Source organism: Phaenicophaeus curvirostris, chromosome 1 (genome assembly GCF_032191515.1).
Source record: "Phaenicophaeus curvirostris isolate KB17595 chromosome 1, BPBGC_Pcur_1.0, whole genome shotgun sequence".
In the NCBI taxonomy this organism is placed as follows: Eukaryota; Metazoa; Chordata; class Aves; order Cuculiformes; family Cuculidae; genus Phaenicophaeus; species Phaenicophaeus curvirostris.
In genome coordinates this window covers 46,674,989-46,697,304 of record NC_091392.1, presented here as the reverse complement: position 1 = coordinate 46,697,304, position 22,316 = coordinate 46,674,989, and the positions used below count along the sequence as shown (strand labels likewise).

At 38.3% G+C, this 22,316-nt stretch overlaps 1 protein-coding gene across 8 annotated transcripts in view; it reads right to left on the bottom strand.

Annotated features, from left to right (window-relative positions):
* The window catches only part of ANO4 (anoctamin 4), a 212,602-nt gene that overhangs the window by 41,992 nt on the left and 148,294 nt on the right, over positions 1 to 22,316 (bottom strand). For all 8 annotated transcript variants that reach the window (XM_069857110.1, XM_069857086.1, XM_069857078.1 and 5 more), the window contains 6 exons: positions 14,187 to 14,293; positions 12,547 to 12,602; positions 11,888 to 12,009; positions 5,191 to 5,325; positions 4,342 to 4,438; positions 3,756 to 3,816 (listed from right to left, as the gene is read on the bottom strand). In XM_069857110.1, coding sequence (XP_069713211.1) covers positions 3,756 to 3,816; positions 4,342 to 4,438; positions 5,191 to 5,325; positions 11,888 to 12,009; positions 12,547 to 12,602; positions 14,187 to 14,293 — 578 coding nt within the window. The remainder of the gene's footprint in view (positions 1 to 3,755; positions 3,817 to 4,341; positions 4,439 to 5,190; positions 5,326 to 11,887; positions 12,010 to 12,546; positions 12,603 to 14,186; positions 14,294 to 22,316) is intronic.

Here is a 22,316-nt window from a genome sequence, read left to right as displayed (position 1 = left end):
TAACATCATTTCCTCAGATACTTTTGAAATAAGTAGTGATCTTACCTAGAAATACCAAGGACCTCTCACAGCCAATAGCTTAATCCTGACCTTCTCTCAGAAATCCTCTTCCTATTATATTTCAGAACACCATGTAATATATCCATCCTGACTTCTGGAACATGTTCTATATACCAGGAATATTGCTGAAGAACCTCATTCAATTCTGTACCCTCAGAGAGCAGATCAATGTGAATGTTTTATGCTAGAGGTAAGATTTGTAAGAAAGTAATATCTTTTATTAGACTAACCGATATTTTTCAAAAAAGTGTTTTACGTTGACATTCCTTATTGATTGAAAGAACTGTTAAATTCTCCATGCCAGGCCTTTTTTTCCTTTCCCAACTTTGTCTTTCAGCAAGTGTTTTAAAGCTACTTCCTTTATTAAAGGAAACATGCTTCTAGGTAGACAAGAATAAATTTAAAAAAGGACTTTTCTTGTGTCCCTTAGTCTCTCAAAGATATGCAGAGACAAGGAAACTACCATCAGCCCACTTTGTCTCTAGCAAAGCATTAGAAATTAACTGTAATCTCCTGTTGGACAGTTAGAGAACTTAGCTACTGAGCTTCAGGAAGCATCTAGATAGTGATATCTTTGCACTAGCTTTCTCCACTATCTCAGCTGGAAAAGCAAAATCTACAATTCCATCTGGCTCTGCAGCAATGTATGGGGAGTCAACTGGTTAACAAATTTACCTAGATTTTTTTCCTGAGAATGACTTTTTTTTCTGCACTTTATATGTCAACATTTATTTGGAATGAAAATCTTTTCCTCATTTTCTGTCTTTAGTAAGAATCCAGTTTAGACAGTAAAAAGAGAGGATTTTTTCCTGGAAATGAGACTGTTTCATCAAACTCAACATATTCCAAGGCATACATAAAGGGCAAATTGTAGGTTTTTCCCTCTAGCACAGAAACACTAAAAATGCTATTGCTCTCCTCTTTTTCAAAGCTTTGAACATCTGGAAAATATAGTCAAAGCTAGAGATATTTTAAAGGAAAAATTATTTTCCACCTTCTGAGATGAGGACATCTTAATAAGTATCAACAACAATCTGTTCACCAATAAAAAAATACTAGTGTTTATAGGGACTTAGTGTTTCCTATAAACCACAGAGATTTATAGATTCAATCCTTTTGAAAGGGTTTTTCCTTGCAACAGAAGCTCCAATACGGAGAAATTAAAACATATTACAAGCGAATTCATTCAGTGTGCTGAAGAGAAACTACATTTTGTCCTTTGCTACATCAGTAGAAAAGGAAAGTTGTCTTAAGACTTATGTCTTACGGGTATACCTTAATAAGTGTCATATTTTTTTCCTAATATATCTATTACTTCTATTTCTTCTACAGAACTTTGCTTAAACAGGGCAGAAATACAACAGGTGAGGTGATGGGTTATTATAATTTTGAAGAAAAGTGTGTTTTTATTCCTGTATCTCCTGGTGCACTTGACAGTTCCAACCTTACTTTGATGGGACCCATTTATCCCACAATGAAGCATTATAAAAGATGGGTCCCTGTGCTTCAGAGCCTCACAGCCAAGTAATTCCTGTCCCTACAGCCTGTCCACAGCAGCTTGATGATCATTTGGAGAAGTATTTCTGTTTAAAAAGTGAGCAACCCACTTCATCCATCAATTAAAGATGTTTTTTGAATAAAAGGAGGAAAGTACCATACACACAACTTCATGGAAAGTCCATCCTGCCCATGCCTGGTTTTGAAAACCCTAAGCAAATGGCTGAGACTTTTCCCTCAAGATGGGAGTTCATTAATGGATCTGAAGACAGTGAGGAAAATGCTTTAGATAATGTGAAATGGCTAAAGAGGTAACACAACTATAAGTGCCACTTTTTGCTTTCATTCTCTTTTATTAAAAGCATTGTCATTATTATTTTATGTGCCAATGTCTGTCAAGCTGGGTCATCTAGCAGGCTGAACATTTCATGGCAGAATTGTCCTACACTTGGCAGTTGTGTTATGCTGACAGAAAAAAACATTTCCACAATCAAAATGCTTTCATTGTTTCTTCTCTTCCCCTATGATTTACGTAGATAATGGTAATGCCTGCACTCACTGTTGTCTCCACAAAGACTTATTTAAGAAACTATAGTTTGGGTGGAGCCATAGGGTTGTCCTATTCCCCAAATAACTACCCTACACTCACAGCCTCCTTCCTGTTGCTGCCCTACATCCCTCTTGGCAGCAAGATCACAAGCACAGTGTAAGCAAATGGAAGTGGTAGGGAAAGCTCTCACCCCAGCTGCTGTCCTGTAGACTCTTCTCCACTAGCCAAATCATCTAGAGGACAGCATTTACTACACTTTTTCTTATCTCTCTGTGGGCTTAGGTGCTGGAGATGCACGAATGAGCACTACATTTCCCAGTCCTGGCAAGCTGCTGTGGAAATATTCCCAGAGGGAATTGGGTCTAGGAGTCTGAGAGTGATGCTGAAAGAGAGGAAGGAAGGAGAGGCTAACCTGTCTCTAAACTGCCTTGGAAATTCTCAACTTCTGTGAGCATGTAGAGAAAGAGTTTGGAAAAGCTGAGTAGATGTCTAAAAAATCTTGAAGGCTTGACTTAAGAATTTCTTGTGATTCCCAAGGTAGCTCTGAACCAAAGCTGAAGTGTCACAGAGAAACAAGATTTGGATGATCTGTATATTTTTTCCTTAGTGTAACTTATGATATTTTAATACCAGTCATTTACATGAAGTGGCATGAATAGGCTGCACTGGTATATGGCCTAATTGAGTTAACTTAGAAAAAACCCATAACTTAGGAGGAAGGAGCTGAAACAGACCAGTAGGGTATTCTGTATTGTCCTGGTGGCTCTGATGTTGGTTCCTGCACATCTCTTGTGGGTCAGTAAAATGATCTACAGTTTAAATTGGAGATACGAGAACTACTTGGACACCTTTCCAAAGCAACTGGAGATGTGCGAGTAGGAACTGGAGAACAATGGCTAAATCGGGGTAGCTCAAGCAGCCAAAGCTGTGAGATGGATGCCATTTTTGAGGCACCTCACTGAGCCATTTTCTAAAGGTGTTAACCTTCTCTCAGAACAGCATGGTAGCAGCTAAGAACCTGAGCATGCCTAGGACATTTTTGAAACAATTTTTGTGCTGCCAGAAAGTATTGTCCCCTCTTGCTTTCAATTCTGCCTAGAAGACCACAGTAGCAAAAACAGTTGAGACAGAAATAGAACTGTCCTATGGGCAAAATTCAGCCTCCAGGGCAACAGTTAGACCACTCTCATATCATTCAACTAAGTCTTACATTTATTCCATCAGAGTGTTCCTTTAATTGCAACCAGGTTATGTGTATTTAATATTTACTGCCTGTCTGCAAAAAAAAGGGGAAAACAATACATTAATTCATTTTAGTGCAGAAACTAAACTGAGCTGTCCTAAGCTTAGGGAAGTCCTGACCAGTAACAGAGAAAAGGCCTCAGTGCCAATGGATTGAAGAACACTTACAACCCCCGTTCCCCATATATAACTATCTACATAGACACTACATACCATATTCATGTGTTTTTAAAATTTAAATTATTATAACATAATCCATGTGGATTTCAACCACTTTCATCTTCCTTTTGCCTATATTGCTTTTTTCAGCGTCTGAAAAAAGTGTGCTGGAAATAAGAGGCCTATGTTGCATCACAAGCTTTAGAAAAAAAATTGCATAATTTCTTACATCAAAACAAAAACTCACCCCACACTGCCATGAAAACAGCAAAAAAGACAGTAGCTCCATTGTCGAAAAGGTGGGTTACCTGAAGGAAATATTAATAGCATGATAAATTTATCATAAGGCTTTATTTTCTAGTTTCACTTAAAAAAATTATCTTCATCATGCGTGCCGCTGGCCTGACGATCCTAAGGATCCTTACCTTAACATGTGAAATGCACCTGTTGGTCAATAGGATTATTTTCCCGCCTGGCTTGGGATTGACCCCTGCTAACACCAAATGTCAGCATCATTTCAGGCTCAAAGCATTCATTTTATGGAGCCACGTACAAAGGATAGATCATAAGATAAAGGTTGATGCCAAGGACACCACAGCACACACATCTAGGACATGACCTCTGGGACTGCTGAATCTCTAAGTGCAAATTGCATTCAGGTATTTTACGAGTCAAAGTTAGTCCTGGTAAAAGACAATGGCTGTTAATAATTGGCTGAACTTGACCTGTCCTTTGAAGATTTTACCTAACCAAGTTCACAAAGAACAAATACAAAAGGCAAAAGGAATACTTTTACCAGTAAAGCATCTCTGTTTGCACAGTTTAAAATATACCTTGGCATAAACACAGCTATCTGACAGCCTCATGAAGGGACAGTATTTATCACATATAGGACACATTATGATATCTGTAGCTTGGCAGACTTCTTTACTGAAAAAAATAGAAAAGATAAATGTTAATAGTTTAATGCATAACGATCAGTATTTAAAATGGATTGATAAGTTTCACCAATAGTCAGTTATGTATTGAACAATACTGGTTCTGTAAATGAAGCCAAGACATTCGTAACTGCAAGTGTATAATTAATATTTGTTGACTATCTAAGACTTTAGAGTTTACAATCATAACTGCAGAGGATGGTTCTTCAGGGCCAGCCTAGCAGTAGATCTTTACCATTTCCAGCTTCTCAGAAGTGACCTTTGGTAGGATGTAGGGGAGGATGATTGCAGAAAAAGTTGATTGACTTATTCTTGTGACTTCTCTAAAGCATTGTTTTCACTGTGCAAGAGTGCAGAGATACAGCACTCAGCAGAAGGTCCAGGGAGTTCTTCATCTGAAGAATGCCTCCCTGTGGTGGACCCTGGGGCCTTGAAGACAATGAAAATTCCCCACTCTTCTGCTGGCCTGTAACAGCAGTAACGAAGGAACCTTATGCTTTCTTACTTCATTCTGAGCGGCTAGCACCATCCGTAACTGGAGCTAGGCAAGAAACGTTGCCTCCCATTGCAATTCACAAAACAAAGGAAGCTTGATAGCATGTACCTTACAAGAACCGAAAGTCGTTTTTATCCCGAGTATTTATCCAACAGTTCAAAATTGAATAACTAATAATTCCCATAAACATCCCTTAAATTAATCATAATAACCCACAGATAATTCCCTTATAAAAATGCCCACATTACCTGACTTGGCAGTGGTTCAGAGTGGTGACTCCATACAAAAAGACAAACAATCCAATGAAGGCAGCTGGGAAGAGCATCCCTGTGTACCAGCCTAACCATGCAAAGTACAGTCCAATTTTCTCACCAAAGTATCGTCTGTTTTAAAACACAACACAGCAAAATTACCTGCTAATTAGAATAAATCTGTTTAATCTTGCTTGTTTACAGAAAAAACTCCAAAATATATTTCTACCATATCTGAAGAGTAGATTAAAGGGCATTCAGAATTTCCTGAAAAAATAGAAGTCTACAACTGAGTTTTTAAATCCACACTCGGGGACTTGCCTCATAAATGAACTTAAAGAATGAATTTAAACATGTGTTAATCACAGTTTACAGTGAAATGAGTGGAGACCTCAGACAGGAACCAGTGAGTTAATTTTTTAAAAAATAGTTATTTGTGTCTTGGAAGCTGATGGCTTTCTTGGCCTTTTGGCTGTTTAACTGTACTTCCCAAATAATTACACTGAAATCAGTTTCATCCCTAAAACTGATATAACAGAAAAATTTACTTAGGTCTGAATTATTTCTAAGGATTTGATTAACTAGTAATCTCCAATCCAGTTCATTTTCATTTGCTTATTTCTTTTCTTAAGTCATTTCCTGGAAAACTGGTTACACGATTCTACCACAAGTGGAAAGTAAAGTGCAAGTGAGTTGTAATAAATATTTTTATGTATCATCTTGCATGGATTTGAGGAAAGTAGTCTGAATTAATCTAATTTGTTAGCTATACTGCTTGAAAGCTATCAGCAAACTGACCAGGAACCTCCTATTTACTATATATTCATTAGCATTTTTACTCTTCCCAAACACAACCAAACCTTTTTTTTATGTGTTAAAGAATACATCTAGCACACAAAAAAACTGCTGAACACATCATCACAAGAGCAGGCTGAACGCCTTTTGCTGTGTTTGATGGTCTTGTGCACAGTAGGCTGATGATCAGATTAGGATGCTTTACAAATCATTCCAAAATTATCATGATTACAATGAAGATTTTAGGAGACTATTTGCATGATTAGTTTTAAAGAATGAGGCAAGATGATATTCTTGTACTTCAGAGACTTTACAGACAACTTAAACTTGCATATGAAGTAAATTTGAGAATAGCTGCTGCTGAAACTCTACTTTTATGTTAATGATGAAACTTCTGATCTGTCCAGGGACAAAAAATGCAGTGAGCCAGCACTGTAGGCTCTTTGTGCAACCAGAAAACATCTTTGGTCAAATTTTTACAGGGAAGAGAAGAAGACCCATGATAGGCTCTAGGGCTGGAAGCAGTGGAGAAGAGAAAGAAACACTAGGTTTGGAATGCACAGAAACATTATTTTTTCCAACGAATGTCAAGAATTTCCAGTGTGAGCAATATCTGCCTGGGCTGAGCTCATGCTCTGCTAAGTGACAGTGACCTACACTGATTATTATCATTTAAGTTTACCAGCACTGGATAAGAAGCCAAATATTGTCGTGTTGGTTTTGTTTTTCTGTCATTCAACAGAGACTCAAACTTACAGGCTAAAGAGGTGGTAAGCTAATGACAACATCCTTAGTTCTGACAAGGGTAGTAGGTCTGGTTGTAATAAGACAACTGAAAACTGCTTTTTGAGCCCTGACTTAAGTGTTAGTGACCCTTGGCCTAATTATTTACCTGACATCAAGGATGTCAAGCTGTGTCTGCTGAAACAGAAAGCTCATGTTTTGAGCTTGCATTCCACTGAATATTTATGGACCTATTCTCTCCGCATAAATACTTCCAAGTAGTGAAGTAGGCCTAACATTCATCAAAATTTATTTTTTTTATTTCATTCTCTACTTTCAAGCATGAATCCTTTCTTGTTCTACCCCTCTGCTGATAAACATTCATGGCAAACTTCATCCCCTATCCTGTTGAACCATTCCATCTAACAATGCTAACGACAGTACTCTTTTGATCTCTTCATCAAGGAAACTGCTTCACCCTAGATGAAGATCCAAGCAAGGTTCAGAATGTGCAAAAAGAAGAATGGACATGATGGGGAGCAACCTAAACCTCTGCAATGAAAGGAAAAGACATCCAAGGCCATTTGTGAGTCTGGTTTTAAAAAGAAATGTTTGCTGTTGACATTACTTTTATATTTATTGATTTAAATGTGGACAAACAACCTCGATCTTCCACTGCCACACTTTGCTTCACAGCTGGTATTCTACAGGCTATACTACTGCAATTTACACCAGCGTCAAGTTAATATTTCATTTCTTTTGACCCCATAGTTAGCATACTATTTCTGTATGTCCCTGCTCAGATACCACTTAGGTTTAGTACTGTAGAAATGAACTATGACAATAACAAGGGCTTTGGAGACTTTCTTAGGTTCCATATTCAAAGAAATTCTGCATTTATTCCAGTCCATAATTGGGTTAGCCTGAATCCTCAACATCCTCAGGAGATGAAAACGGTTTAGAGATATTTTTGCCATTCTCTCCCTTCAAGTTGCATCAAATACAGGGAACAAGCTCTTGCTTTCTTCTCTGGCACTGTATGTAGAACAGAAATTTCATATAGTTCTCATATGTATATATATAACTCTCATGACTGTTCTCTTACCTGCATGCTGGCACTTTACCTAGAAGTCAGTGAGGTACATAAAGAATTCCAGGGATTTTTTTTTTTAAGGGTGAATCACTGTGCATTACTTACACCTAAATTTCACCTATTATCATGCTACTTGTTGAAAGACTGTTTGAAATTTTCCAGCTTCGATGACATTTGCATTTTTATTAACTTTGCTAAATTATTACCATCCAGTATTTCAGAGGGTTAATAAGAAGAGAAAAAAATGTTTTGTACTTTCTGTGGTTCTGCCACAGAAAATTTCCTCCACAGCTACCCTAAAAAGCAGAGACATAACCCTCTCAAGCTCCTCATACAATAATTCTTTTCTCCTATCCTTATACATGTTGCACCATTAAAATAATAAAAAATAATCGCAGGTTTATACGAGCATGTATACTTCCTCCAATATATGCCCACCAATATCAGCTTCCTAATGGTGAACTGTCCTTCCCCTCACCCCATTTCAACAGTAGAAATATCCTTGACTTATCTGGGAAAAGATTTCGATCTCAGAATTTATCAATAAGGCACATTTCTGAAAAGTATTGAACTATGAAGTCTGATTTCAGACTCATAAAATGTGATATTGGAGTTCCCTGTGTTTAATGGCCTTCATTTTTTGGTTTCAGTATGTTTATAAGAAAGCCACAGAGCTAGAATATAGACAGGTTTGGACTCAAGCCAAGAAATATTCATCTTCATTAATCATTTTGCAGGTCATAATGAAATCCTACACAGAGCTTTTTGCATCACAGAAACAAGTTGTGAGGGAGCTAGATATTTTCAACAGGTATTTTGGACACATAGAATCATAGCATGGTTTGGGTTGGAAGGGACTTTAAAGATCACCCAGTTCCTAAAGATCACCCAGTTCCAACCCTACAGACATGGGTGGGGACATCTCCCACCAGACCAGGTTGCTGAAGCTCTTTATATCAGAAGCAATAGGGTTGGGGTAAAGGCTTGACAGGACATTGAAAGGGAGCTGTCAGCTTGCAATCAAATCATTTCATGTAAACATGGATGAAAATGTGAGTAACTCAGGCATTACTTTTGCTTTCAGGTTGATTTAGGTAGCTTTATAATCATTTTATCAATATAATTTTCTTCCTCTCTTTTTGTCCTGTAAATCACATGTGCAAGCAGCAGCAGGATCAATTTGTGCACAATCTAGAGGAAAGAAGCTATGCACAGAATTGTGAAGGAGGTGATCCAACCCCCCCAGGAATCGCCTTTTCTACAGATTTTTGTCATTCCAGAGTCTATAAATATAGAAAGCCCTGCCTCTTTCCCATCGCCAACAACTGTAAGGATCTTAAATTATTCTTGAAAAGCAACTATGGATATTGAAGTCCAACAAAAATGTAATTAAAATCATGGCACCACATCTGTTGATTAATAGCAGTGCCTTTGCAATTGTACCAAGACTGCATCTTAATACTGCCACGTTTCAATGCGGAGTGAAAGCAGAGTCGTGCAAATCCCCTCAAATGACTTTTTCTCATTTGTTTCCAGTAACTAGTATCTCCCTAACAGCCAGCTGTTGAGCTTAAATAAAATCTGGGAGGCACCAAATTGACAGCACTGGAGAGGTATGGCTTCACTTTAACAGCTAAGGATAAAAACAAAACCAACCAAAGTATGAATAATTTCACTTACCACTGTGGCAACTTAAGATCGAAATATCATATCTATAAATGCGATATAAGTATATTAGCTACATCTAATTTACTCTTTAGTGTTTCTAAAGCATATAAGAAAGGGGAATGTCAGCTAGCAACAGTAAATTCTGGCTGGATATCTGTGGAAGAATTAACATCCATCCACTCCTTTGTACAGTTGGCAACAAAACTCCCTTCAAGCACACCCCACATAGCTGTCAGTATGTGGAAGAAATTAAAAAGGTCGTACTATAAAAGCTCCTGTTTAAAGTATGCATGCTGAGATACTTCTGAGTGAAATGAACAATAGGTCTTGCTGGTGCTGTCAGCTCTTCAAGGAAAGATCTCCAGCTCACTAGACACATGGGCTGCTGAGAATGGCAGTAGACAAGACAGATTTGGCAGGAACGAAGGAAATGCAGGGGATCTAGCATCTGTAAAGTGAGAGGAAAAAGGCATTCCCTCTCATTTTCTGTCACCTCTCCTTCAGTGAATTCATTGCAGCCAGGGGTGTGCTCCAGGCAGCATACAGCAGGCTGGGGCTGCAGCTTTGAACCCTGTGGAACTCAGTGGCTACAGAGACTCATGCTGCTTCAAATACTTAGGGATCCTCACAGCTTTCCCTACTCCCCTTCTCTTCCGGGAAACACCAACTCTGAACCACCACAGCGCACCCTTGACTTCAGCTGGGTGTTTAATATTTTGATTGGTCTTTTTTTTCCTATGTAGACCGGCTACAGAAAAATCTATGGATTTCACTGTCTGATAAAAAGCTAAATCATCTTACAAAATCTTAGATATCAAACACAGAATACAAAGAAGGTTGCTACCAAGGTCCAGAACAATCAAGTGTCTAGCCTTACTCATTCTGATACCATTTATTCTCATCCTTAAAAAACTTCCCAGACACCTGAGAGTCCATATTAATAAACCAAACCCCAGATATTGGCTCAACAGTGCTTTCACAAACAACAAACATTGATGAAGAAGAGTAGCCTTGACCACCATGAATAAATGATTAAAAAACACTATAGAGGTAAATTGTTCATACTGTGACATTAATATCTTATTTTATTCTGGGAAATTAAAAATTAAAAAAGCTTTAATATAACTGTCAGCTTCTCAGTAAATCAGCAATTTCCGTAGTGTAATTTAAGAAAAATTTCATAATTCTTTCTAGGCTAGTATACTAAAAAGAAATAAGATTTCAGGATTATATCATGAAGTACAAATACATTACTTTGTTTTCTAAATCATATTTAAAAATTAAATAACTCAGTAGAATTCTTTTATTGTGTTTCTCTGTGAACTTTATTTCCACGGAAACTAAACACCTCCTGTTTTATGAAACACATATGTTTTATATGGCCTTAATCAATAACACTGTCTGTCTCCAGGGCCACCCTCTACAAGTCTTTTTATCTGGCAACTATTTTGAGAAACAATAAAAGCAAAAGTTTATATCACTTATAAAAGGGGAAATTAATGTGTTGGTCCAATTGCATGCTCTGTATGACTCTTCCTAATGGCTAATATATCAACATCTTCACTGATCCCAACACACGTTAGGACTATTAATAGGCCCTTGTACCTTCATATTCCTCTCTTCAAGTAGAAAAATAAACATTAATGCCGAATAATAGTTCTGTCAATGTAATCAGTAAAGGCTCTGGCTCTATATGCACAAAATATACGTAATCCTTTATTAGCACATGCAAGCCTATTTGAAAACATTATTTTAAAGGGCTATAAGAATACTGAGTCATGTCTCAGTTTTCTTAGTCTTTTTTTTCACATGCTACTTCCAAGATGAATACAAATTCAGGTGACAGTGATGCGGCTGGGCTGAGGGAGGCAGTACACGAGAGACTTCTACCCATCTACGTCTGGTGCTGCTGAACACATAAACAGACTCAATGACTGTTAACTCTCTTCTATGCCATTTGTAAGAATCACTAAAACTCATCCAGGGTTCCTTCCATGGTTGCTTTTCTGGAAAAAAAGATCTAGTCAATGAGAACCTGGTTGTCACCAAAGCCATGCTCTGAGGAGGAAGAATGACTCCTCCAGTGGATAGACATGCAACCAAGTCTACTCAGACTCCACAGTTTCCTCTCTTCCTTTTTGTCTCTCTGAAATGTTCTGCAAACCCTTTGTTAGAAGTTTTGCTGTCAGGAAACTCTATAAGGAAACTCCCTTCATTTTTAGCTCTTTCTACAAGCTCCACTGCAGATACTTCCTGGAATGTTGTCACACCAGTGAATGAAATGGATTCCCATGACCTCAGAATCAGTTTTTAAAACCACATGAATAACTGAGGTTTTTGTGGTTTTGTCAGAAGAGACATAAATTATGCTCAAAGCGCATATGATGTGACATACAAAAAGCAGGAAAGTCTTACCTCACGAGGTCCAGTGGCTGGTATTTATACCACACTCCCCAGGAAGCCCAGCACTCATAGAGCAAGTGTCTGTGGTTTTCTGCCCCATGTGTTCTTATTGAATTTTTACTTCTGTAACTTCCCTAAAATACAAATTTTAATATTAACGAACAACAGCAGCAAAAATAATATCTAAGAAATCCCTCTCACTATTGGTATGGATAATACAATTCATGTAAACTCCATACTTGTACATCAAAATCTAAATATGACATTAAAAGGACAATTTCCTCTGACTTTAGTAAGATTTGAGATTGTTCTTCCTAAGTAATTTATGATAAATGGTGTTCAGGTCAAAGGCTATAAATTATAGAATCTCAAAGAGAAAACTGCAGCATAATATCTGACCTTCTGAAAATATACTGATTTATGAAACCCAGATACTTTTCACAGAATGGATCCAGAACAAATGTCCCTACTTAGCTCCTCTTGCAAGAAAAAAACCACATTTTTTCCAAGAAAAAAAACGTTACTAAGTGGGAGATATGTCAGAGGCAGATGCAGAATGCAAATGGGAGTCAGTCACACTATTAATAAGATACAGAATAAATGATTACACAATTAAGAATTCATTTTGTGGGAAATATGTTAAAAAAGAAAACAGAAACTGAGAAAAATACCTCATGAAGAGGAAATGCAGCTTCATAGGAGCCATTACTGAGCAATCGATTCAGACCTAAAAATAAAAAATATCCAATTATTTACCAATAGGATCAGAAAAAAATGCACGTAAAAGGCAAAATACATATTTTCATAAGTCGGCTAAATGAAGCTTGAAACCCATTGACAGTAAAAGATACACGCAGAAAAATTAATCTTTTATGGTTTTTGATGAACTAAGATATAATAAAAGCAAAGAACTGTTCAAATATTAATCATAATGTATCAATTATTATGCTAGAGGCTAAAAGATTCATTTGCAAAATACATACTTAGCATAACTTCAGTGAAATCAGGGAGCTCACATCAAGACTGAAGTTTGACCCCACAAAGTAGGGTCTAAGGAAGCTATTTAGGTGAAAGGCTATATTTCTTGGGAGATGAAAATTTCTAAAAACCTGAAGGGATTTGAACACCAAGAGGCAAAGAATTCTGATTCCTTTCCTAGTTCACAGGGGAATGACAGCAGCGAGAATACAGCAATAAGTATTAATTCAGTGTAAGTAGCACTTCCAGTGATCATGTTAGTATCTGCTTGGCAGAATATGCTTTCTTCCAAAGTCTCTGGCAGAAAAGGAAAACCTGTACAGCCAAGCCAGTCTTTGCTCTGCCCAGTGATCAATGCAAGAGTGGTAGAACACAAGTAGATATGTGAGGGAAGTTGGGATCTTGAGGCAGCACGTGCATGTTTTAAGTGCAAAGGCAGCAAGCACCACGTGAATTCTTTGCTTTCTTCTCTCCCTGTCATTGTATGAAGCTATTGCTTCCCTTATGGCAGGAGCTGAGGAAGAAACAAGGGAAGTTCTGGGATGCTTCTCTACTTCTTCAGGAAGGACAGAGATCAAACAGCAGGGAAATGAAGTAAGCTGCAGAGTTTTATGGTGATTGACTCTCTGCTTGTGATGCCCCAGGCTCTCTGTGGTACGTATCGAGAGGAGGACAAGCAGTTTGCGCTCTGCATCACAAGACAGAAGAGGGCCACTGTTTTGTACCCCAGCCCTCCTCTGTCACTGCCTGCTCTCCTGGATCCTCCTAAGTGCCACTCCGAAGGTCCACTCCATCCACTACCTGAATGTGATGCCATAGTTATGCATGGCATCCTTTGCACTGAGGACATCATTGGTGAGCTTTCTTGCAGCAGCCACTGAGATATAGGACCTTCCATCTCCCTTAGGGATGGACAGGTATCCAGGGAGAAACCCTGTATCCTGAGATGCACAGCATATTGCCATCCTTCCAAATACTCCTTTATGGAGGAGTAAAAGATTTCCTGCATGAGTCTATTTGCCTCTCCAGTGTACCTAATCTGTATATATTTCTTCCTTAAGTCAGTCTCCTTGCTGAGGGGATAAATCCCATGTGGTGACATATGTGCCTGTGAAAGCAGCCTGATATTACAGTGAAATGATATGGTCTTCCAGGCAAAGCCCCTACAACAGCAATAGGCGAGATGTAAACAGATCAAAACTGAGGTGATTAAAGAGGAAATAAAAGAGTCTGTTACAGACATAGCCAGACTTCTTGTCTTTTGCACTTTATTATTATTTTTTTTTTGTGGGACTTAGCACACATGTTTAAGAGCACATTGCTCAGCACTTACCAATTTTGTTTTTCCCTTCTTCATATTTCACTCTTTGTAAGATATGGTGTACAATTCTACTTCTTGTAGCATTATTGAAGAAAGTATCTTTGTTGTGTATGATGAAGCTATATAAAAATACAAACAAATGGCATCTCAGAAATATATAGTGGCATGTTTAAAGCAGATATTGAGTTCCATTATTTTCTTTAGCACTCTAAAAATCCACAGTATGTGTGCAAGTGCCAAGAAGATTAAAGGACACTAGATTAAGTGAGATGATTCACCAGATGAGATGCTGTCAGTAACAAAGAATTACATGGAGAAGTTTGAAGAAAGATCAAAGATATTGAAACATTTATTATGATAAGCATCACTTTTAGATACTTTACAGAAAACTACAATAAACTTGCACAAAAATTTACAAAAGCATAAGAGTTGTAAATGCAGCTGTAGAAATTCACATTTGATTTCTATTTCACACTTCTTTATTTTGCTTTACTATTTAGAGTCTTGATGAAAACATTTACTTGGTAAACTGCTCTAAATGAAAATCAAATACTATGTTAGAAACGGAAAACACAATATACTTCTATGTTTTGTCCTGGAAGCTAAAACAGAGTAGAAAAATTAGCTTTCAGAAGGCATTTGTGGAATTATATATGAATGCAGATTCTAGAATTTAGACACAATGAGTCCAGGAAAAAAAAAGAAAGCCACAAAATTAATTTCATTGATTAGATTGGCTGGCATTACATATTTTGCATAGATTTCTTAATCCAAATATACATACTTTAGTAAAACAAGATATTTTGGCATATCGTCATTACCAGTGGAAAAATGCAAAAAAATTATGCGTTTAGAGATACTGTTTCATCTTGTCAGTTAAATACTGCTAAAGAATTCTTACAGTTGCTTGAGGTGTGTAGGGCTTCAGGATAGCCTGTGAAAGTCATTTAGACAGTTAAGTAAGCACATAAGTAGGTGGAGTTCCTGATTAAGTAATCCTGTGCATATATTGAGGAAACTAAATATTTTAAAAGATGTAGTCCTTAGCAACTGACTGAATAGAAAGGTTTGTATTTTCAAAAATACTTTAGATAGGAGGTAAGATTGTTTTCCTCCTTTATGTTGGTGAAGAACTAATTAATTGAATAAACTGATAAGTAAAATGGTAAAATAACAGAGAGACCAGCCTGTAGGACTACACACTAGACAAATCTGGATTTAGTAGAACTCCACTGCTTAGTTTTCCCTTCAGGTAATTTTTGCCAAATGAAAAGCTGCTTTTTCAGAATGAATCTTTATTCATGGGAAATCATACATGGCTTTGCACCTCCACAGTCACTTGGAAAAACAGGCAAGAAGTCCAGCTTCTGGACTTCGGGGACTCTATAAGCTCGCTCTTTTCCATCAAAGTTCTCTGCTTAATTTTCCACGCAAGACAATTTATAAGCTCCCTATGTTCAGCTTCAAAGGCAGATATCAAAAAAAAAATCCCAAAATAAAGGTATAAAAGATAAGTTTCTCCAATAGTACCATAAGTAATGAAACCTGGTTTTCTAGAGGTTACTATCTCATATCGCCTTTCCCACTCCACCCATGATACTCACAGGTAATTTGTGTGTCCATAATCTCCTCAGTACTCTACTTCTGGATTCCTCCCATATCCCTACTATTCCCAAAGTCCTTCATATGCCCTGCAATACCTATTGAAAGGAATTTGTTTTATGCGTTAGCTGACCACCCTGCATGTTAATTTACCATTGCACTGCTGCCAAACAGCATATACAACTCATGTGCACTGTCCATTGCCTTTTCTGTACTGGTACAATTTTGGGCCACTATTCCATTTCAAGCTGCTGATACTCACAAAGTAAATAACACTGCCTTGATCTTTTGGACAGCTACACGTATACCAAATTTAGTCGAAAGTAATCAGTATGCGAAATAATAAGTATTAGAAGGATTTTGACAGAAAGGAAGAAACATCATCATAGAAATTTTAATTCTTAGGGAAATTAGATCAAAAAACAACCTAAACTCTAAAGCAGAAAGAACATTATTTCCACCTGAAGCTGGAGTTCTGCATCAGGCCATTTTAGCAACATCAATAACAGATTAAAGGACAGTAGTAAGCCAGAAATGATCAGTTAGCATTTTTCCCACTTTGTTTCATTTTCTTTTAACGCCTGAGTTTCCTCTCCAAGTTCTCACCTTCCAGGGAGCACTGAACGTTAAAGAACTTGTGAAGATACCTTATGAAATCAAAACAGCACAGTAGCTTTCATTCTGACTTAGCTATGAGTTTTTGTAGGACTCAGCTGAACAGAATCAGAATAAGGTCTTCCCAGAGCTTTCTCTTCTCCAGACTGAACAACCGCAATCTCTCAGCCTGTCCTCATAGCAGAGATGCTCCAGCCCTCTGATCATCTTTGCAGTTCTCTTCTGGACCTGTTCTAACTGTTCCATATCCTTCTTCTGTTGGGGATTCCACAACTGGATACAGTACTCCAGCTGGGGTTTCACAAGAGTGGAGTAGAGGGGGAGAATAACCTTTCTCAGCCTTCTGGGCTGTGAGCGCATGTTGCCAGCTCATGTTGAGTTTCTCATCAACCAGCACCCTCACATCCTTCTCTGCAGGGCAGCTCTCAGTCATATCACCCCCATAGTGTATTGAAATTGGGAATTGCCCCAACCCAGGTGTAGGACCTTGGCCTTGTTGAACCTCATAAGGGTCTCACAGGCTCATTTCTCCAGCTTATTCAGGTCCCTCTGGGTGACGTCTCGTCTTTCTGGTGTGGCACCTGCATCACTCAGCTTGGTGTCATCTACAGACTTGCTGAGGGTGCACTCAATCTCGCTGTCTATATCATTGATAAAGATATTAAACAGCACTGGTCCCAGTACAGACCCCTGAGGGACACCACTAGTCATGGATCTGCATCTGGACATTGAGCCGCTGGCTACTACTCTCTGAATGTGACCATCCAACCAATTACTTATCCACCGAACAGTCCACCCACCAAATCTATCTCTCCAATTTAGAGAGAAGGATGTTGTGGGGGGCTGTGTCAAAGGCTTTACAGAAGTCCAGAGAGATTACATCCATTTCTTTTCGCATACCCAGTGATACGGTTACCCCATCACAGAAAGCCACTAGGCTGGTCAGGCCAGACTTGCCCTTGGTGAAACTCCACTGGCTGTCTTGAATCACCTCCCTGTCCTCCATGTGCTTTAGCACAGCTTCTAGGAGGATCTGTTCCACGATCCTTCCAGGCACAGAGGTGAGGCTGACAGGTTGGTAGTTCCCAGGGTCATCTTTTCTACCTTTTTGAAAAATGGGCACAATGTTATCCTTCTTCGAGTCACCAGGGACTTCTCCCGATAGCCATGACTTATCAAATATCATAGTGTGTGGCTTGGCCACCTCATCAGCCAATTCCCTCAGGACTTTGGGATGCATCTCATCAGATCCCATAGACTTACACATGTTCAGGTTCCTCAGGTGGTCATGAACCTGATCTTTCCCTACAGTGGGAGAGGGTTTAACCCCCTGGTCCCCTTCTTGTTGTCCACTGACCAATGAGGGGTGAGGAGAGCGGTTGTCAGTGAAGACTGAGGCAAAAATAATAAGGCAAATAATCCTCACATATTTTTGAACACAAACATCACTTTTTTCTTTCCTTTGTTTAATTCCAATAGTCAGATCATTTCTGTGAAATTGTAGAGTAGCCCCAGAATGAGCGGTATCACCATAAGCAAAGGGGTAGGGATCTCTGGCATAGGAATGAAAAACAGGCAGGCAAAAGTGGGAGGCATTGAAAGGTTGAGAACATCCAAAGTAGTTGTACCTATATGTTACATCCTGGTTAGATGTTGAAATAAATTGGGACGATGCCAAGGAGGTTTCTGTTTATCTCCAGAATCACAGGAGTTGCTCTAGTCAGGTAGGAATCATGCAGTTCAGTGCAGGATTTATCCCTCTCTATCACCACCCTTCTCTCACACACTTTATGGGAATTTGTACATGCAAAGATTTTCTGCTCATGTTGTCTTCTTTCTGAATGTGAGCAGTAAATCACAAAATAGTTATCAAGGTGGTCTACGCATCCAGTAAGGAATTCAGAGGAGAAAGACTTTCTCACTCTAGTGAGAATCTCACCCTTCAAATTTCAGTTCAGAGAGACCAGAGATGAAGACATTTCCAAAGTAGGTGTAGATAAACATTCATCAGACATTACTGAGCTATAAACTGCACAAGGCAGAGAGTTTCTAGAGAGCTTTTTAACGTTTATTGCTTTCAGATGGAACACTTTCCTCAGCTGTTCTGTTTCTGCTGCCCTTGTTAGGATTTGAGGCTTGAATATTCATAACAGCAATACAGCTTGTTTTCAGGCTCAGTAAGGGTTCAGGGCGTATCTTAGGAGACAGTTCAGTTGAAGGTTTTGATCACTTTGTCACCTCATTTGTAAGATAAAAAAATAAGTAAGGATTAATACACTATTACTTTTATTACCTGTGAAGTTAATGTTTTAGTAGATAATAAAGGCAGTGATTTATTCCACGACAGTTATGACCATTAGATTGGACTTGTAAGTCTTATTTGTGTGAGCTGTTCTTACTCAAAAGGAAAATCCCAATGAAGATAATGAGAGCACTTCTAGCAGGAAAGGTTCCTGAGCTGATCCTTAATTAAAGTCCCTTTAAAAATGTCACTGTGGAAATATTGCTCTTATATTCATACTGTAAATGCCATGAAGAGTCAGTGAAGGTTAATTGCTTTGAAATTATATCTGTATCTTTCTTAACTAGACTCTGAAATGGAGATTTCAAGCTGTCTTTCCATGGACAACAAAGCACAGCAAAACTGTTGTCTAAAGAAGGCTCTCAAATTAATGCAAATTCAGCCACAAACTGCCAATGAATTCCTGTTCATTCATTCTCTTTGGTAATTCTGCAGGTTATACAAACCCTTTAGTGGTAAATTTAGCTCTTGAATCTTTGTCTAACACCCATTTGAAAGAAAATTGTTTCACTTTTCAATTCCTTTTTGAAAAGCAAAAGGCAAGAAAAGGCTATTTTCTGCTCTACTGGTAAGACATACAAGCTGCAACCTGAACACTCATGGTCCAGTTACAAAACTACAAAGTGAGGATGTGTGCATGCACATCTCAATGTGCATCTTTGTTCCACAGGATCCCCCGACACTGACATTTTCGATGTCCGACACTCATCATACAAAAAGATATGTCCCAAGCAAATGTCTGTTGCTGGAAGCAGTGCAAACTAAAAGTACAGATGTTGTCTTAAGCAGTCACCTCTGTATGTGAAGTGTATTCTTTAGTGAATGAAAAATGCTCAACCCTCTGCACTCCCAGGGAAACCACTGGTGGGAGGTAGCTGTTGTTGGCTGAGAGAATTGCAGGTTTTTACCTCATGTAACATTAGAGAAATAAAATCATTAGCTGCAGTAGAAGCAACAAGATGAGCCTGCAGCATTTTAGTGAGAGTATTACCATGCATTCTTTTAGTCTCTTTGTCTAAAAATGGGTACATTATTATTACTTTCTGTTTATCTTCATTTTGCCTGATTTCTAGGGCTTCAGCTGACTTTTTTGTTTGTATGAAAGAAAATGTTTATTAATGGTTATCAGAGTTTTTTTTTTAATATGATGTGCCTAAAATAGGATCACTTTGGGATGAAGAATATATTAGTGACTTTGTCTGTTTCAGATTTGGCACATCACAGCTTCAAAACTGCTAAAGTAAAACAGTAATGAAAGTGCTGAATCTCTGCCCCACCTTCCTCTGCCCTCCCTTCTAAATCACCCTGGCACCCAAACCACTTCTTAATTTAAATTGGTTTACCCAGGAATACTCATTCTAGAAAGAATGAGTTTTATGCATACTTCAGGGATTCCCTGTTTCATTCAATTTGGCAGGCAATTAAAACTTGCAGAATCAGAGAGAATGTAAAAAACCCTAACATTACAGGGTGTTTTCAAGTTTGGTTGGACAAGGATTTGTTTTAAAGCAGGAATCTTGGAGAACTGTGGTTCCCTGTTAATAACATGCCGTTTGCAAATGTGTAATTATTATACTCTAAATGTATGTAAACACAAAAATGACCAACCTGGTTCAAAACAAGTAAGTGTTCATGCAGCCCTGTGCTTTGCCTCCAGTGGCAGCAGCTCCCTAACCTATCCATGATGAGCAACGAAGCTGGTGAAGAGGCTGGAGGACAGGTCTTACGAGGAGCGGCTGAGAGAGCTGGGGTTGTTTAGCCTGGAGAAGAGAAGGCTGAGGGGAGACCTCATTGCTCTCTACAACTACCTGAAAGGAGGTTGTAGAGAGGAGGGTGCCGGCCTCTTCTCCCATATGACGGGGGACAGGACAAGAGGGAATGGCCTCAAGCTCCACCAGGGGAGATTTAGGCTGGACATTAGGAAAAAATTCTTCACAGAAAGGGTCATTGGGCACTGGCAGAGGCTACCCAGGGAGGTGGTTGAGTCACCTTCCCTGGAGGTGTTTAAGGCACGGGTGGACGAGGTGCTAAGGGGCATGGCTTAGTGTTTGATAGGAATGGTTGGACTCGATGATCTGGTGGGTCTCTTCCAACCTGGTTATTCTATGATTCTATGATTCTATGATCTTGGGGTGAAGCAGCACAGAAGGACATGGTCATAGGTTATCTTGGATGGAATGGCATTCGTTAGGGTCAATCTAAGCATCTGGAAATCTGACAAAGATATAGGGCAAGATCCTCATGTACCACAAGGGGACATAGTGCAAATGAGAATAACTCCATTAACTTCTGGTATGCGGGCCCATTTTTGTTTAATTAACTCGGATACTGTCCTTGTCCTCCTAATTGAGTAAATGTTTAAAATGGTTTATTCAATTATATATTAGATTAACATTAAACCAGAAAGTTTATTGCCTTTGGAAGAAAAAAGGGGGCAAATAGCTCCTGATATAAAGTTTGAAATCTCTAAACAGCAATTAAAAGTATTTTCCTAGCTATTATAAATCTATCTAAGAAATTGCAGCTAATTACAACGATTACTATTCCCAACTGACTAGCAGATCACTACATAAAATTACTAAAATGTGGTAGAAAAATAGCTAATTATCATTATGTCTGATGGAAAACATTTTCCTCATATTGTGAACTGTGCATTCTTGTAACTGATAATTTTCAGAACAAATACATTGACATAAATAAAACCTTTCCCAAGCTGTGGATACAGATGAGAGATACTACTCAGAAGTCTATCTTGAAAATTATCATTTTGTAATCCACACAATTCCAAAAAAATCTTGCCTCAGAGAGGCAGATAATCTTTCCTCCAAAAAGGGATTTCCTGTTACTTAGGAAGTAAGATGAATTCTGGTCTTTTCTTGTACTGACAAGTTTGTGATATACCCTACGAGGTATCCCATAATACCTTTAGAACAAAACCTCATGCCAGGCTGCAAACATTACAGGCATCTCTTACAAATGTGATTCTTGCATTTTCTTTCTTGTTAGCTGTCCCTTGTAAAACGAATCTATTTTTTTTTTCTGAAAGCTAGCCTTTCTCCACATCTGGCTTTTCCCATCTAAAAGGGAAAGAGAAATTAAAAAAAGAAAGAGACCATCAATATGATCTACTAAAACTGTGCATGCATAGTACATCAATATTTCAAAAGTATTCATTCCTATTGAAAAATATCTGATCAGTCCTTGCTGGTTTTAGTCTGTTTTCCACCCCAGACCTTGTATTGTAAGTATTGTGAGTCATCTGCCTTTCCATATTTTTAAAAGCAGCTACCACAAATGAAGACCAGACTCAGACCATGTTAAAAACATCATCTCTATTAGACTGGAGACCTGGAGGTGAAAACTGTGGCTAGATGAAAACAAACAAACAAATAAACTGCTCTTTCTTTGATGAGGTGAAAAATGTCTTATGGTACAAATAAAGGAAGAAATAAGGAATTTCAGACCCAAACTGCAATATTGCAGTATTTGCACAAATATAGACAAGGTCATATGAATATGTAAGAAATAATATTTTAGGCAAGTAGAAGTATATAAAAGCAGGAAAGAAGGAAGAATTCTGCAACTTCCAGCCATGGAATGCAACAAAACCTACAGTGAGGACA